Source organism: Cercospora beticola, chromosome 1, assembly GCF_033473495.1.
Source record: "Cercospora beticola chromosome 1, complete sequence".
NCBI lineage: Eukaryota > Fungi > Ascomycota > Dothideomycetes > Mycosphaerellales > Mycosphaerellaceae > Cercospora > Cercospora beticola.
Window position 1 is genome coordinate 3,601,832 of NC_088935.1, and position 15,581 is coordinate 3,617,412.

At 54.7% G+C, this 15,581-nt stretch overlaps 5 protein-coding genes across 5 annotated transcripts; 1 reads left to right on the forward strand and 4 right to left on the reverse strand.

The window, feature by feature from the left end:
- Window positions 1-163: 163 nt before the first annotated feature.
- On the reverse strand, window positions 164-1,573 carry RHO25_001470 (uncharacterized protein; the record flags this gene model as incomplete). Its single annotated transcript, XM_065602114.1, has 8 exons — window positions 164-183; window positions 249-292; window positions 359-492; window positions 562-651; window positions 746-936; window positions 1,010-1,276; window positions 1,335-1,347; window positions 1,427-1,573. 8 exons carry the CDS (start codon window positions 1,571-1,573, stop codon window positions 164-166), a joined length of 906 nt encoding a protein of 301 aa, XP_065458186.1.
- Window positions 1,574-2,000: 427 nt separating this feature from the next.
- Window positions 2,001-3,000, reverse strand: NUO31 (NADH-ubiquinone oxidoreductase 30.4 kDa subunit, mitochondrial; the record flags this gene model as incomplete). The annotated part of the gene is made up of 3 exons (XM_023594079.2): window positions 2,001-2,057; window positions 2,114-2,146; window positions 2,197-3,000. The coding sequence occupies 3 exons, from the start codon at window positions 2,998-3,000 to the stop codon at window positions 2,001-2,003; spliced, it is 894 nt and encodes a 297-aa protein (XP_023459370.1).
- A 365-nt stretch (window positions 3,001-3,365) lies between these two features.
- RHO25_001472 (uncharacterized protein) lies at window positions 3,366-8,614 on the forward strand (the record flags this gene model as incomplete). The annotated part of the gene is made up of 4 exons (XM_065602115.1): window positions 3,366-3,485; window positions 3,572-5,486; window positions 5,667-5,753; window positions 6,408-8,614. 4 exons carry the CDS (start codon window positions 3,366-3,368, stop codon window positions 8,612-8,614), a joined length of 4,329 nt encoding a protein of 1,442 aa, XP_065458187.1.
- A 111-nt stretch (window positions 8,615-8,725) lies between these two features.
- On the reverse strand, window positions 8,726-11,866 carry RHO25_001473 (uncharacterized protein; the record flags this gene model as incomplete). The annotated part of the gene is made up of 1 exon (XM_023594082.2): window positions 8,726-11,866. The coding sequence occupies one exon, from the start codon at window positions 11,864-11,866 to the stop codon at window positions 8,726-8,728; it is 3,141 nt and encodes a 1,046-aa protein (XP_023459392.1).
- A 1,414-nt stretch (window positions 11,867-13,280) lies between these two features.
- On the reverse strand, window positions 13,281-15,344 carry GEM1 (ERMES complex Ca(2+)-binding regulatory GTPase gem1; the record flags this gene model as incomplete). Its single annotated transcript, XM_023594083.2, has 4 exons — window positions 13,281-14,768; window positions 14,824-14,991; window positions 15,060-15,280; window positions 15,335-15,344. The coding sequence occupies 4 exons, from the start codon at window positions 15,342-15,344 to the stop codon at window positions 13,281-13,283; spliced, it is 1,887 nt and encodes a 628-aa protein (XP_023459927.1).
- Window positions 15,345-15,581: the final 237 nt, after the last annotated feature.

The window sequence follows — 15,581 nt, forward strand, 5'->3', positions numbered from 1 at the left end:
CATATTAACCATATCGGTCGCAGTGGCGTACGTACTTCTAGGTCTGTCAGAGCTGTGTTGCCCGCGAATACCTGGGTCACTATGGGCATGATCCCCTACATGGTTCGAGCGGGCTGCACCTTTGGACTGTCACCTGTGTAGCTATACCGACATTTCCAAGATATCAGAAGACAGTAGCACCACCTGAAGGAACAGTCAGCATCAGCTATGAGTAACGGGGCAAGTACTATCAAATAAATTGTACGCACCGTCAATGATGTGGTCAGAACCATTGATATAAGTACCTGCGCGACTGGAGTGCGAAATCGTCAGCACAGCTCAAATATCGATCAAGAAATCTGGGTCGTGAGAAATTTACCTTGCAAGCAGGACACACATTCCGTCAAGCTCTCCCACCGCTCCCATTCTTCCCATGGGATTACGGCTTGCCCAGGTGGCTCTCGCTTCAGCAATGTTGCCGCCACCAGCATTGAGAATGGTGTCCATGTATCCCTGGTACACGGAGGATCAGCCTCTCGCCGGCGCTGACACTCGATGGTGAAATGTTGCAATAGCACTCACCGGAGATATACTGTTGACTCGGATGCCATCGACTGCCCACTCTGCTGCCAAGGATTTGACCATTGCGACGACGGCAGCTTTCGATACGTTCTGGAATTATCGAATATAATGTTAGCGTCTGCCTCAGCGCAGAGTTTGTAGCGATAGCAGAGATGTCTCTGTGCTTGACGCCGACTCCACTTACATAGGACACCTGCGGTTGTGGAAAGTTGACCCGATGTGCGGAAATTGAAGCTGTGAGTGTAATCGATCCCCCGGACTTCTGAGCTTTCATCTGTCTCGCTGCCGCTTGAGCAACGAGGAACGAACCAGTGGTGTTGATGTCAATGGTCTTGCGCCATTGGTCAGGTGTCATTTCGGTGGCGTGGTAGCAGCCTGGCAGGCAGGAAGGTGGAGAACATCAGCTTTATTCTCTTGTCAGAATCGTGGAGCTTCGATCGAAACATACCCACGATGCCAGCAAAGCAGAAAACATGGTCGATAGAACCTAGATTCTGCACGACAGTTGCAGCAGCTTCAGCAATGGCTTCTTCATCTGTTACATCCACTGCGATGCCGAATACTCTTTGCTTGGGAAAGTCGTTGGCCAGAGTCGAGATCGCTTGTTGAGAGCTGCGGAGGGTTGATTCTAGATCCCAAAGACAGCAACCTGATGCGCCATGCTCGAGGAGAGCTCGAGCGGCAGAGAGGCCTAGTGTGCCGGCGCCTCCAGTTACTAAAAGAGAGTCAGCTATAGATCAGGCATTCACATCACCTGCAGTTTTCATCCTCACTTATTAGATTGCCCTGCACATTCGAACAAATGTTGTCTCAGCATATTTCAAGTCTTCATTCAATGACGCGGCGATTGATTGAGTGCACGCACCTCGACTGCGAAGCGTGCCAGTGCTCGTCCTTCGGCGTTCAAATAATGTGGCAGTGGAGGTGGTGGTCCTGCTAAAGAGGACTCAGAACCATCCGACAAGGTCATGAAAGGAAGAGTGCGCGAAGTCAACGCATCTCTGTCGGTCATGGTGATGGTGATGGGCCTTGTCGTGAATGCAGCTGTAATAGTGAAGTCCGATTCGATTCTGAGTGTAATGTATCGCTTGACGTGCAACAGCAAGATGTGATGCACCAGTACTTAATATCCACATTTGTAGGGCGACAATCGCCCTCTGCAGTTGACAGCCCGCAAGGCTGCGGAAGCCATCAAGGAGGGCAGGTTGGCCGAGTGGTAGCCGACGCTCGTGTTGTGCTGACTGTCACGGCCTAATGTCGCCCCACGAGAACTTCAAAGAAGTTGCACTGCTGAACTGAGGGGGATCTCACTGGCTTGGGTAACGCAAACACATTTTCGGCGCCGTGCGGAGATAAGTGGGGGTGTAAACTTTCTGAATGTGTTTGTATCTGTATGTACAGAGGTATTCCTACAGCCATTGAACCACGTTTCAGACGCTTCATTTCTTCTTCTCTTCCTCCTTGGGCGGTTCCGGCTTTGGTGTAGGTAATTTGAACTGCGCGTCATTAGTTTGCCTTCGACGATGGACTTGAATTCAGCGTCAAGACTCACCGTATCGGGTTTTCGTTCGTGACCGGGTCCAACCTATGCATGTCAGCTATTGCAGCACATTGGATATATACATAATGCCTCACCTGCTCCCATGCTGATGAACCTCCCTCAAAATTGCGGAACGCCTGGGTGAGCTCCAAAGGCTCGACCACTATTCGCTTCTTCTCCTCGTCGTATCTGATCTCAGTGTAGCCGGTCAAGGGGAAATCTTTGCGCAGCGGATGTCCATCAAAGCCGTAGTCGGTCAAAATGCGGCGGAGATCGGGGTGGTCGACGAAGAACACACCAAACAGATCGTAGACCTCACGCTCGTACCAGTTGGCACCGTCGTAGAGGCTGGTGATGGAGGGTACTGGGGTCGCTTCGTCGGCATAGGTCTTGACGCGAATGCGGGCGTTGTGGCGAACCGACAGTAGGTTGTACACAACCTCGAAGCGCTGGTCGCGAGTTGGGTAGTCGACGGCGGTGATATCGGCGATGCAGGTGAACTCGGCGGCGGTGTGATTTTTGAGGAAGGTGAAGGTGGGAATGACGCCGGAAGGTGGGATGTAGATGGTGAGCTCGTCCTTCCACACCGAGAACTGCTGGATGTACTTGGGCAGGCACGAGATGAGGTACTGTCCGTACGCGTGCAGGCTCTCTGCCTTGGCCTGGTACTTGTCCGCCGGGTTGACAATGGGCGCGTGCAGCGTTTCTGCGCTTGGTCGTTGGGCATGGCGCATGTTCGGGAGGTCGCCAATGTTGCCCGCCAGCTCCTTGGTCCTGCTCGCCGACGTCGCGAAGAGCCGGCGGGCGGCGGTGGAGGTGGTGCTCGTGACGGCGGCGGTGGCATTAGCGGACTGCACCGCGCTCCGCGCGGAGCGGACAATGCTCGCTCGGGCGGCCATGGTGGGACGGACGAGAGGGCAACGAGATATCGCTGTGTCTGCGGATGGAGCACTTGCTCGACGTCAAGTCTGCTTGGTGCAATGCCGCGGCCCGAGCCGAGCCGAAGAGACAGACAGAAGGCGCGGTCGACGTACCTACGACCACCGCCGACTCTAAACACCTTACACCTCCTCTCCACGAGCACCACCTCTCCTGTGCGCACACACCCGCGTATTCCTGACCCCCCGCATATTCGTCGACCTGGCCTGGCTTCCGCGCGTTTGCCGTTTCTGCGCTGCTGGTTCTCGCGCCACTTCTGCATCCCTCACTCCCGACTTGCACCTCCGCGGTCTCGAATCCATCCACACGCGTTCCATCACACATCATGTCGCGCTCGCTGCAGGATCAGTTCATCGACGATGACGAGGAAGAGACGTGTCCGCTGTGCGTGGAGGAGTTCGACCTCACTGACAAGGGCTTCCGACCATGTCCATGCGGCTACCAGGTGCGTGGCCCTTTGAGCAGCCCTCACTACCACCACTGTGGGCACTGCGTCCCAGGCCGACCTCCTGTCACTAACCGCGACACTAGATTTGCCAGTTCTGTTATCACAATGTTAAGACCAACATGAACGGCTTATGTCCCGCCTGCCGTCGACCCTACAATGACGCCGATATAGAGTACAAAGTCATCACACCGGAGGAGACGGCGGCCCACAAAGCGCGACAGGCCCAGAAACAGAAGAAAACCCAGCAAGCGCTGCAGAAGGAGAAGCAGAAAGCTGAAGCTGACAATCTCAGTCGCAAGCATCTGGCCGGAATGCGAGTCGTGCAAAAGAACTTGGTTTATGTGACCGGATTGAGCCCGACCTCGCAAGAAGACCAGCTACTTCAGACCCTGCGCGGCGACCAATACTTCGGACAGTATGGTAAAATCATCAAGATCGTCGTTAGTAAGGCGAAGGACCCTTCACATCCCCACTCCGTTGGCGTATACGTGACCTACGAGCGCAAAGAGGATGCTGCTTCATGTATTACTGCCGTCGACGGATCTAAGAATGGAGATCGAACTCTCAGAGCCCAGTTTGGTACTACTAAATACTGCTCGGCATATTTGAGAGGGGAAAACTGCACTAACAGGAATTGCATGTTCCTCCATGAACCTGGGGAGGCGAATGAAAGCTACTCGCGTGCCGATCTCTCTGCGCTCAACGCCGGCTCGTCTCAGCAAGGCTCCGGTCGACCACCGCCTCCGCAGTCCCAACAACCTGTTGCTTCTGCAGCTCCACCGATGGTGCAGCAAGGCAGTAGTGACCAACATCCATCCAGTCCTGCATTAGACCGACCAGCGCTACCGTCCACAGCCAGCTGGGCGTCGAAACTACCCCAATCGAGCCGCGCAGAGAGTCGAAGCACGAGTGGCACCCAGGAGAGCCCTGCTCCTGCGGCGTCAACTCCTGCCACCACGCATCCTGAAGTTGCGCAAGAACAAGACTCAACTTCGCCGCCGATAGAGGCTTCTGCCGATAGCAGCGTGCCAGCCCCAGACCTACCAATATCGCATCCGGAAATACGCCCTCGACCGCAAGTTTCTCCGATCGATACGTTATTCAAGAATTTCTCTCTGGACGATTTCAAGTTGGTCTGGTCCTCCACTTGTTTATCAGAAGCGGACCGCAATATGATCGTAAACTTCCCCCTGTTATTCGATGAGCACGGCGGGGCCAAGCGCCGTCTGCGTAGACAACGCGAAGAAGAGCGACAACGCATCGAACAAGAAACCCAAGGGTTCCAGCACGCCGCGGTAGAACAGGACGACAATCCCGAGATGAGCGGAAGTTTGCAGCTCGGTGGCGAACCGGAAGAGCGACACAGTAGCACTCAAATGCAAGGCGCCATTCATCCACCGGGACAGGATGCGAACACCGATCCCAGATACCAGTATGCCGGTGCAGCGACATCAAGCCCTGGGGCCAGTGATCGAGGACTCACTCCGCAGCAGCATCAGCAAATGCTCTTGCAGACACTCAAACCCAATGCCCCTGGGACTTTCATGAACAATCCAACCCAGCAAAGCACATATAATGCGCCATCATTTCCTCAACAATCGGCAAATAATTCACAACTCGGCCATCAACGCAACGTCTCTCGGTACTCCTTCGCCAACGAGGCTGCTCCAACTGCAACCTCAGTCAAAGCAGTCGCGAACCCCAAATTGATGAATCAGCAATCCGCAATGATGCCTCCGACCGGAGGCAATCACTTCGGCACGCAACATCAAACGCCTCATGGACAATTCTATACAAGCAATGTGCAAGGACCTCCTCCAGGACTTAAAACGACTGGCACACCTCCTGTCAGCGGCAATCTCACGTTCGGACAAGGACATGGCTTTGCTACAGGAGGTCTACAATATGGTGCTGGTTCTACTCGTAACCAGCAGGATAACTACTACAGGGATTTGCTGCGCGGCAACGAAGCAGCCTCCGGCCGTGGTGATCCTAAGCGTGAGTTACAATCCCTTCCCACATACAACACTGCCCAATCACATGCAGCGTTCATGGCGAGTCAACCCAATGCTTACCCTGCCCCACCCTATGCAAACCTTGGTGCTTTTGGCGATGGCGAAAAGCAACGAAAGAAGAAGGGAAAGAAGCACAGACACGCTAACACTTCCTCCTCTTCAGGAGGTGGTATGATCGATGTGTCAGATCCCGGAGCCAGCCATCTTCTTCAATCAAGAATGCATCAGGGTGCGAGCGGGTTCGGCGGAGGTACGTTTGCCGGTCAAGCCGTGGGCGCTGCAGGTGGGTTATACTCGGGCATGCATAGCGGCGGCGGCTACAGCGGGCGATGGTAGATGGTGTGCGGAGTGCTTTTCCCCTCGATTACGCTCTTTACGGCACAGACGCGGCTCCAGACGCGTCTTGACGAGATATTGTTTTCAGCGATGCGACTTTTTCGTCTTCTTGTAAGGTGTTCACGGGACTGGATCGATGGACTGGACTAGCGCCAAGTGTTGGACGCTGGCTAGTGGAATCGTCTATCGGCAGGCGTCGAGCTGCGCAGCGTTTCGATCTGGGAAGCTGCGGGAGACCGAGGGTCACGGCGTCATATTTTTCGGGCTGAAGCGGCGTTTTTATTGCCCATTTTGAGGCGCTCACCATGCCGCTTCTTGTACGTATCTCATGGACCTTCGTTAGTGGCTGATAGATTGACTGAAAGATAGTTTCATGGCTCATCACAGCTCTTTTCATCTTTCAAGACGTGCCATGATGAGAGACGTGTGATGTAGATAGCGATATAACCCGCCGCGCTCTAGTCTTGGTCATGTAGTCGTTCGTAGACCGCGCGCCCCATGCATGTCAAGAGGAGGATCTATCACTGCATTTCCAGTCGAATATCAGCTGACATTGCAATCACTACAGACGAGAACTTCCCGCCCCTACGGCCTCCTACAAGACAAGTATCGCTCGATGAATCCCGCCGGTCCACGCCCCCCATTCCTCCTGGGTTCGAAGGCCACATCCTGGAAAGCAGGCGATCCACGCCGTCAATACCTCCCGGTCTCGCGAAACCCACTGCACTACCTGACCTTGAGGGTTCAGTTTCACGTCCTACTTCACGTCCCTCGAGTAGAATGAGTGTGAGACGACAGACTTCCCAAATATTGCCCGCACTGCCACTGTGGCCCGCCACGCCTCATAGGATCTCCACGCCTTCGAAATTGGAGAACCACCAGGCTGTTGATGCAGCTTTAGTGCACGAAACGCCAACAAAGGTACCGAAAACTGCATCTGCATCTGATCTGAAAGTAGCCACGTCCACCGAGCCAGTTGCCGCGGACGAAGACCGTTCACGGGATGCTGCAAAGAGTGGTGAAGCTGCGCCTACCCAGGATCTGGACCAAGTTTTAGAGGACCCCAAAGCTGAAGTCAAGTCAGCCAGTCCTATCAAGGACGAGGCAGAAGAATCGAAGTTACAACGTCAGATCGCAGATCGAGGGGAAACCACGAGGCGCAAGCACCCTGGGAAGCTGGACATCAGTGCTGCTGTGAACAAAAATGATCCAACTACGACTTCTATGTCCTTGAATGCAGACGCTCCAAATGCGCAAAAATCACAGCCGATGCCATCGAGTGCTGGGGGAAGCACAACGATGGCGACCAAGCCAGCGGCAGCAGAAGGCCCAATGGCTTCTCCTGCAATCAGAACCGCCCCTCGTACGTTGCGCGTAGTGCAGACACCAAAAGCCGAAGTGCCTTCAAGTAGCCTGCCATCAGCCCCCAGCATGGCCGCAATAGTCGCTGCTCACAAGTTGCCCTCCCGAAAGCCCAGTGTGGCATCAATTGGACTTCCGGGAACTCCCTCAAGCGAACAAGTCTCCATGTCGGACAATATTTCTTTGGCATCCACTTCGCAATCTCGTGCCAACTCGCCACCACCTGCAGCCAGCAAAGTAGGCTCTGCGCCCGTCAGGGCTAAGACGAAGAGTCAACAGAAGAAGGAACGTCAGGAGCGTGCGAAGGCATTGGAGGAGGAGAAGAGCAAAGGAGGCGAGACGATCACTTCTCCTCCAGCAGAACCTGTGGTAGAAGCCATACAGAGCCGGAAGAAGAAGACGAAGAAGGAGAAAGAGGTCCGTCCAAAGCCTAAAACCGTGCCTACTGCGACTACAACAGACACGACGCCGACCGCCAGTAGAACTCCTTCTCCCAGGAGGAAGACAACCACAGAAGCTTCAGTGCCGCCCGAAGCAGCAGCTAGTGACGCAAAGTCTTCGACTCCAGTGGCAGCGCAACCACAAGCGCCGCATCCAACCAGTGTTCCATCGCCGCCGGTCACGCCAACACTTACTCCCGCACAACTCATCGCCGAATTAAAAGCCTCCGCGCCTCAGATCCAGAAATGCATCGACAGCCTGTTCCGGGTATCCAACAGTCGCGACTTCAAAGCTCACCAGAACGTATCACACAAGGACTTGTTGAACAACTGGCAGACCGACCTGAAATTCAATCTGAACAAGAACGATGTCGAGGCGCTACTCACCGGCAAAGTCCCCGCCGTCTACTATGGCGGAGAAGAGCAAGGTCGCGCTTTCGATCGAGGCATGATCGCTCCCTCTGGCGCCAACCTTCGAGCTTTAACGAAAGAACTGGAAACTCGCTTCTTGGAACTTGAGCGAGCTCTTCGTGAAATGCCAGAAGAGTCACGTTTTCGGCCTTCGAAACCGCAGAATGATTTGAAACTTCCGGCTATTGATCTCGAGACTGTCAAGCGACAATATGAGAATGGTTCGGGTCGTGGACCTAGCGTTATGGAGCAGATGGTGCAGGATGGTGCTACACTTAAGAAAGGTGCTTTCTTGGTTGATGAGGCGAGCAAGTATATCAATGAGTTTGTCATGCCGCCTGTGACGCCGCCGCCTTCTGCGGCTTCTATGCAGGCGAGAGCGCAGCATCCGGCTGTTCCAGCTGGTCCGACGGCGGCGGCTGCTGCTGCGGCTGCAGAGCAGAATGTGCCCAGCGCGGATGTTGCGGAGAGACAATTGAGGGAGGCACAAAAGTATGCTGAGGAGAGGGAGAATGCGCTGAGGAAGGTAATTAAGAAGAACAAGAAATTGTTGGGACTATGATAAGGCATATTGTACATGCTGATTGCTGTGGTCGATCAAATAACTGGAGGCTAGGATTATCAAACAGTAGAATACTGCGCTGTGTATACATCGCAGTAGTATATAGTCTGCCTACTGCCTCCTCTGACGCAGAAGATAGTCTATGGCACGGTCTACGCGCACAGATCCTCCATCGTCTGTAACTCGTAGCGCTTCTCTTGAAAGCGTGACAGGAAAGCCCAACTCTACCAATTTCCTCAGTGCGAGATCGCAACTCTGAAGCGGCACGCCGTCTGGTAGGCTGTGCTGCTGGGTTTCATACTCCAGAATGGGACTTATGGATGGCCTCGAAGTGATTGTCGATGGAAAGGCTGACGACGATGTCCCAAAAGATCTTTGTGATGGCGCAGTCGGCGCATAAGCAGAATAAGCCGTGCCACGCGACGAAGTCGAGACACTGCTCACTCGTGAAAGAACGCTCATGGGTCTTTCATCGTCCATTCCGATGAGTGGTAGACGCCGATACTCGCTCGTCTGTCGACGTAGACGGATCTCGGCAGCCATTGATGCAACCCTTTTGCGACTCATTTCTTTCGCCTCTTGCTCTCGAGGATCTTGTCGTTGGAGTTTTGCTGCGGCGATTTGCTCGGAGTAGACGATTGCAACTGGCTCTTTCAAGAAATTGTTGAAACTGCTGTTGTAGACGGGTAGTGACCACTCTGTCCAGCCATTCTGTTTGGCTAGGGCAAACCCAGCCGGACTGTGGTCTGATGCTAAGAGTGCCAGCTCCAGCACCACCGATGGTCCCAATGTCAGGATGTGCGCGAGCCATTCTTCGAGGAAACGTTCCTCTTCGTAAATATCCCCTGGTGCCACATCACAATTGTCGTAGACGCCGTATTCCCTCGCTTGATCAACACGGCCGCTGTATCCTTGTAAAAGAGAAGAAAGGCAGGTCCACATCTCGGTGATGTCGTACAATTGCGCTGCAGTCAGGCCACCGCGATTTGCAGTTGCGAAATGCTCTGGTGCATTCAGCAGGACGCTCGACATATCGAATTCCAGGTTTGTGTTGACAGTGGCGGCGCAGCCCTCGTGCTCGTTAACTACTCCACCTTTGAGCCAGTCTAGCTGGCCAGTTATGTCATCTTCACGGCCTTTGCGACTGCCGAAGATGGTGCAGAAGCACCAGATTCGCCACAAGGCATCGTCGAATCTCTGTGAGTGGGGATGTGTGGGAGTCGACAGAGCGAAAGTAGTTTCACGCCTGATGAAAGTCTGACATCTCTCATGAACCAAGGCTTTGATCTGCCTGATGACAGTGAGATCGTTTCGATAGTGCGAGAGGTATGTTCGAGGTGTGCGTCGTGGCCTAGCGATAGAAAGCTCAGGGCTCTGTGTGACGTCTTGCGATTGAATCCATTCTTGACGCTCATGAGCTGGCATCGATATGTTGCGGACAACGGTTTGGACTAGCCGCATTTCGTGTTGCTTGTATATTCGATACATGCCTTTGTTGATGATGGCGGTGTTGCGAAGATCAGTGAGTGATGAGAGCGAGCACAGGATATTTAGCAGCACTATCTCTGCTGCGTTTGGGGACGACGGAACATCGTTACGATCCAGTTCGGAGCTGATCGGCGAAGCGAGTGTTTCCGCGTCGTGCTGCGAACTCACTTCGCGCTCGGACAGTCGTGGTAAAGCCACCATGGGCTCCGATCTAGCATGGTTGTGCGAAAAGCTTGCCATTCTGCGCAGTGGTAGACCACTCTTCATACGAGTAGCACGGGGCAGCTCATCGAAAGACTGTCTGCGAGCAGGCGCTGCAGGGACATTTGCTCGTTGTGCCTTGGCTTCCATAGCACGCCAATCTCGCTTTCTCGACCTCTTCGGCAGCGCAGGCGGTTGCATGACGGCCTTCACGCTATTGCCGCGCCTTACATTCGACTCGCCTTGTGCTTCATCGATCGAGCGGGGAGCTGGCCGCATTTTTGTCATCTCCGACAATTGATCTCGGACGGCAAACTCTGCCTGGCTCAGTGTCGGGCTGATCGTACCAGACTCGCGCCAGGCCAGGCGACTGAGTCTCAAATCGGCCAATGAGCGACGAGCAGGCAGTATCTCTGCTTTCTGCATGCTATTGCGAGCAGATGTGAGAGATTTGGTCAAAGGTGCGGGAGGCGAAGCTGCCGTCGTCACAGGTCTCGGGCTCGGCGTTTCCGCTGGGATTGGAGGCAAGGCCTTGTTGAAGTCGACTGGATGAACGAAGCTCACGCTGGAGCGAGGGGAAACATCGTCGAATACGCCAGCCTGGGTTGGAGATACGAGAGAGAATTTGCTAGGCGAAAGCAATGTGCGCTGGTCGGCGGTGATGATTGTGTCGAGTGTCGTGGCAGAGCTGCAGCGGCTGTACACGGAGCTCTCGTCGGTCGCTGACTTGCTCGAAGACGATGATTGCGAGGGGTACGATCGATGGCTGCTCGCCCTAGGACATCCAGATTGTGCTTCGGGGGTCATGGATCGCGTGGCCTTCAGGCGCGATGGAATTGCTGTTGCTGAAGGCATCGAAATTATTCGTCGAGGCATCGGGTGTGCCAGTATTGGAGTTGACTTGACCTTCATAGGCTCCGGAAATTGGAATGGAATTGGTTGCTCGGCTGGGATGCTAGATCTTGATGCGTCAAGGTCTGCAATGTGCCGGGCCGGCTGGTCGTCAATGGGGCTCTGATCAAAGTATGCCACGCCATCAATCCAGGTGCCAATGCGATGATCAGTGTCTGAACGTCGCCTTGAACGCATCTTGGTCGGAGATGGTGGGTTGCTTCGTCGAAATGATGTGGGCTTCGAAGCGTAAGATGACCTGGTGGCAATGTGCTTGGCCGCAGGCAGATGGTCGCTGATGGCGGACAGAATCTCTTCGTTAGGGCTGGTGGCCATTTTCTCCTCCAACGCAGTCATTTCAATCACTTTGGCTGCAGGTACGGCGTGCAGTACGGTTCCTTTGGCAGAGGAGCGTTTGCTTCGTTCACGGGTCGTCGAAAACGAGGGCATGGCCGGCCTCTTGCCGTTCCAGCTGCGACGAAGTGCAGTGGTGGGCACGCTCACAGCAGAGCTGGCAACGCAAAGCGGTGGAGGAAACAGGTCGTCGGCGCCTCTGCGACTGAAGATGGATATGCTCCGTCTGGCAACGCTCTTCGTGGCGGGTGTACTATCACCGATGGCAGGCGCGGCTCCATCCACGGCGGATTGCTGGAAAAGTCCGGAGGACATCATGACGGCGCGGTCGTGCTATGTAGTCGTCAGAGACCGTTCACGCCGAGAACCTTGCCGTTGCAGTCAGGCACACCCAGTCCGGCGAGCTACAGGGCTGCAAGCATCAGTCTGCTTCGATGCTTCTTCTGCGAGCCGTCGGGCCCTTCAGTCGAGGTACGTGCCAAGCTTCGCGGCCTGGCAGGGTTAGCAGTCAGTAGTGGTGGGTGAGCAGTCTGCGACGATGAGTAGAGAACAGTACGGCCGCGCGCTCGGCTTATTTGCAGCAGCGCTCGTCGACAGTGCATTCGCCGGCGCAGCAAGACGCAGCAGCAGTGCCACGCGCAATGGCCTTTGCGTGCCCGCCGCATATGTGCCATATCGGCGCAGCAGCGAGGCCGTGGGTGTCTTTCGCAGGCCCAGCACAGTGAATGCGGTCATCGTGGCCGGCAAGGATGGCGGGAGGATGGCAGCCGTGGGTGCAGGGCCACGATGTGAATCCCGTCGTTGTTGTTGCTGCTAAATTCGGAGCCCTCAGCCCCGGCCGTCGCTTCGCTTCCCCACACATCAACACGTGACTGAGTCTAAACCGTCACGCGAGACGCTATTCTCGCCAGCGACAATGCACACCCCGACACCTCTTGCTGTTGGATGTCGCCCGCTAGCATGTTGTCTTCCTCTGGTAGGTATGTAGCCGCGCTCAATGGCGCATTGCGCGAAGGATGAAGCAATTTGTTGCGTCCTCATCTCGGACAGCGATGCCTCCTTCGCTCCGTCCAGCACGCACAACAACGGACACTTCAACATCCGGATGCCCTGGCAGCTGTCACAATCACTCCAAGCTATTGGCTGATGCCCGTGACAGTCGAACGTTATCGTTGCGGCAGCTCGCGCAAGGTCACATCATTCAAGCTTCTATCCCTCCGCTGTCTTCCGGATTTATCGTGCGAGCCCCAGCCAAGTTCTGGAACATGCCGAAATCACCGGGGTGCTCTTCGATGCCCTAACCTGCATTATGGTGACTCCAACACTCATGCAATCGCCCCACGGAACTGCAGAGCTCAGCGAGTGTACTGTACCTCGTTCCGACCTCACGAAGCTCTTCTTCGTTCCGTGCCAAAACAGGGCAGTGGGCAACGACTGCGATTGTACGAGCGGTCATCGTCGACCATGGCTCGCTCGTTTCAGATTTTTTCGTATCTCTGCACAATGATCTTTGTTAAGGCTTGATCGTGTTCCTGCAGTCTCATCAAGGATCGTTACCCATGAGCGTTCGCTCGGCGCTGTGCGAGAGGGTCACTCGGAGCTAACACGCTCGCTCAGTAGCCTACGCTATGCTGTTGGACGCTCTCCGAATACATTGCCACTAGCTGTAGAGTTGGGTATCTCGAAGACAAATGCAGTGCTAACGCCACAGGTGAGACCAATTCATTATCCATCATCCCGATAGCAAATTTCGCTTCCATACAAACGCCGCGACCACCCCAATCGTAGCGACAAGACCGACGTAAATTGTGGCACGATCGACACCTTCGTCCTCGCTCTTTGGAAGCGCCTGTGAAGGATACGTCGCACATTCGGCTAGATGGACGAAGAAGTCGTTAATTGACGTCCAGCTCGCCGATACGTGCAGCGGCTTGGCCATCTTGAGCTGCTCACAGAACACGTCCGGCTGCACCTCCGTTCTCTGCACAGCACGATCCTGGTCTGCTTTGAGTGCGGCGTAGACTGATGGCAGCGCTGCCAAGGCCGGAAAGCGTTGGCGCAGGTCTACTATGTGCGCAAAACTGTCCGGATCGCTACTGTCGTATGTATAGCATAGCAGGTCACAAGCGTCGAGCTTTGCCTGATTTGCCAGAATAGCGGGTTCCAATTCGCCCAGCTCTTCGAGAATGAGGTAGCATTGTTTGCCTCCTTGTAGTTCGACGCTGTTGACTGCCGTTTGAGGCTTGATGGTCGGATGGTATGCCGTGCTGAATTTCCTGGCAAGGAAAGCATTGAGGAGCGCGGATTTCCCACTCTGCGCCGCACCTACAACATAGCAAAGGAACACGTTTCTCTCCACCCTGCCGGGACCGTGTCGTCGCTTGCGAGGTTTCGTCAGTCGTAGAGCAGATGTCGTGCCTTTGCCATCGCCTTCGAACCCGAGATATGCAAGATATTCCAGTGTCACCTTCGGGTTCTCAAAGGTCGTCATGCTCCAATGTGCTAGCCAGCCCTGGAGTGTCACGTATCCCGCCTCGTTGCAGACTGTACTGCTGGGGAATCCGGAGTCAACCCATGAAGACGGCATTCCTGGTGTTGGGGCAAAGAGCGCAGCCAGTTCAGCATCGCTCAGCCCGCCATCGTTATCCTTGTCGTGAAGCAGGAACAGATCGACAAAGAAGCGGTAGCCCGCTGGAGAGAGCTCGGCAGATGCGTGCGCCGGCACATCGAACTTGGGATGCAGAAAGGTGTCCGACAATGATAGACTGTCCGAGTACTGGAATTTGCGGAGGATGATCCAAATAGTCTCGTGGCGACCTTTCTCTGCGAACATCTTGTTGAGCTGAATAAACCCGTCCACGTCGATTCCGACGCTGTTCGCATCTTCATACTCGGTGTGGTTGGCATATGACCTACCACGCTGTATTGAACGCTTGATATTGGCAAGGTCCTCTGCGGAGAGGGGCTTTTCGAAGCACTTGTGCTGGAAGTTCTGGATCTCCTTGTCGTTTAAGAGGCCGTCTTGGTCCTTGTCGCATAAGTAGAAGACTCTCTTGAGTGCTTCGATCGCGGCTGGTTTCAGGTTGCTCTCTTTCGAGTCATAGATTGGCGCAATGGGATGTGTGACAGCCTTCTGGCATAGGAAAAAGACCTCGTTGATGTTGTGGTGCTCACGCGCACTGGTACGGATGCAGGAGTCGATCTCCTTGAATTCTGCCATCTGCGTGATCACCTGTCAGTGCGAGACACTGTGCGAACACGTGGGGTTGGCATACCACAGGCAACATTTCATCTTCAATGGCAGTGCTGACGCCGGGATTGAGATCGCTTTTGTTGGAGCAGAGCACCACAGGGACATTCACGCCCAAGGATCGGAAATATGGCATCCAGAAGAGAGCAACGCGTTCATAGCTGTAGTGATCGCTGTACACCAGCAAGATGACCTACAGGCGAGAGGCATAAGTCAGCCATCGGCGCAGGAGGCATCAGTCAGACATCGAGGCGAACGGACATTGCATTTGCGCAGTGCTTTTTTGAGCTCATCTCGGTCCTGCGGCAGAGACGAGGTGTCGACAATGGTGGTGGGCACATTCTCAGGCGTGCCGAGCGCGGGAGGCAGTGTGATGGGCGGCAAGACATGTTGAATCTTGGTCGTGACGAAGGCGTCCTTGACAAACGACGTGAGCAACGAGCTCTTGCCCGTGGCTTCATCGCCACAAACGCAGACCCGCACTGCTCATGCATGGGTCAGTTTGGCGCCGACAGTCGCGTCCAGTAGGCACGTACCAGCCGCCATGTTCCATCATTCGCTGTTTAGATGCCGTGCAGTACGGTCTTGTACAGAGCACGCGGGGCCGGCAGGACTTGAGTAGATGCTATCTTGACTTCGTTTGGTGTAGTTGTTGTCCTTTAGAATGGGGCAAGTGTCACGGCAGTCAAACTCCGAGTTTTGAGGTTGGTTGCTCGACGCGACTCTAGACCGCTCCAACTTCAAGATGAATGACAACTGAACTGGTGAAATGTATGTCAAAAG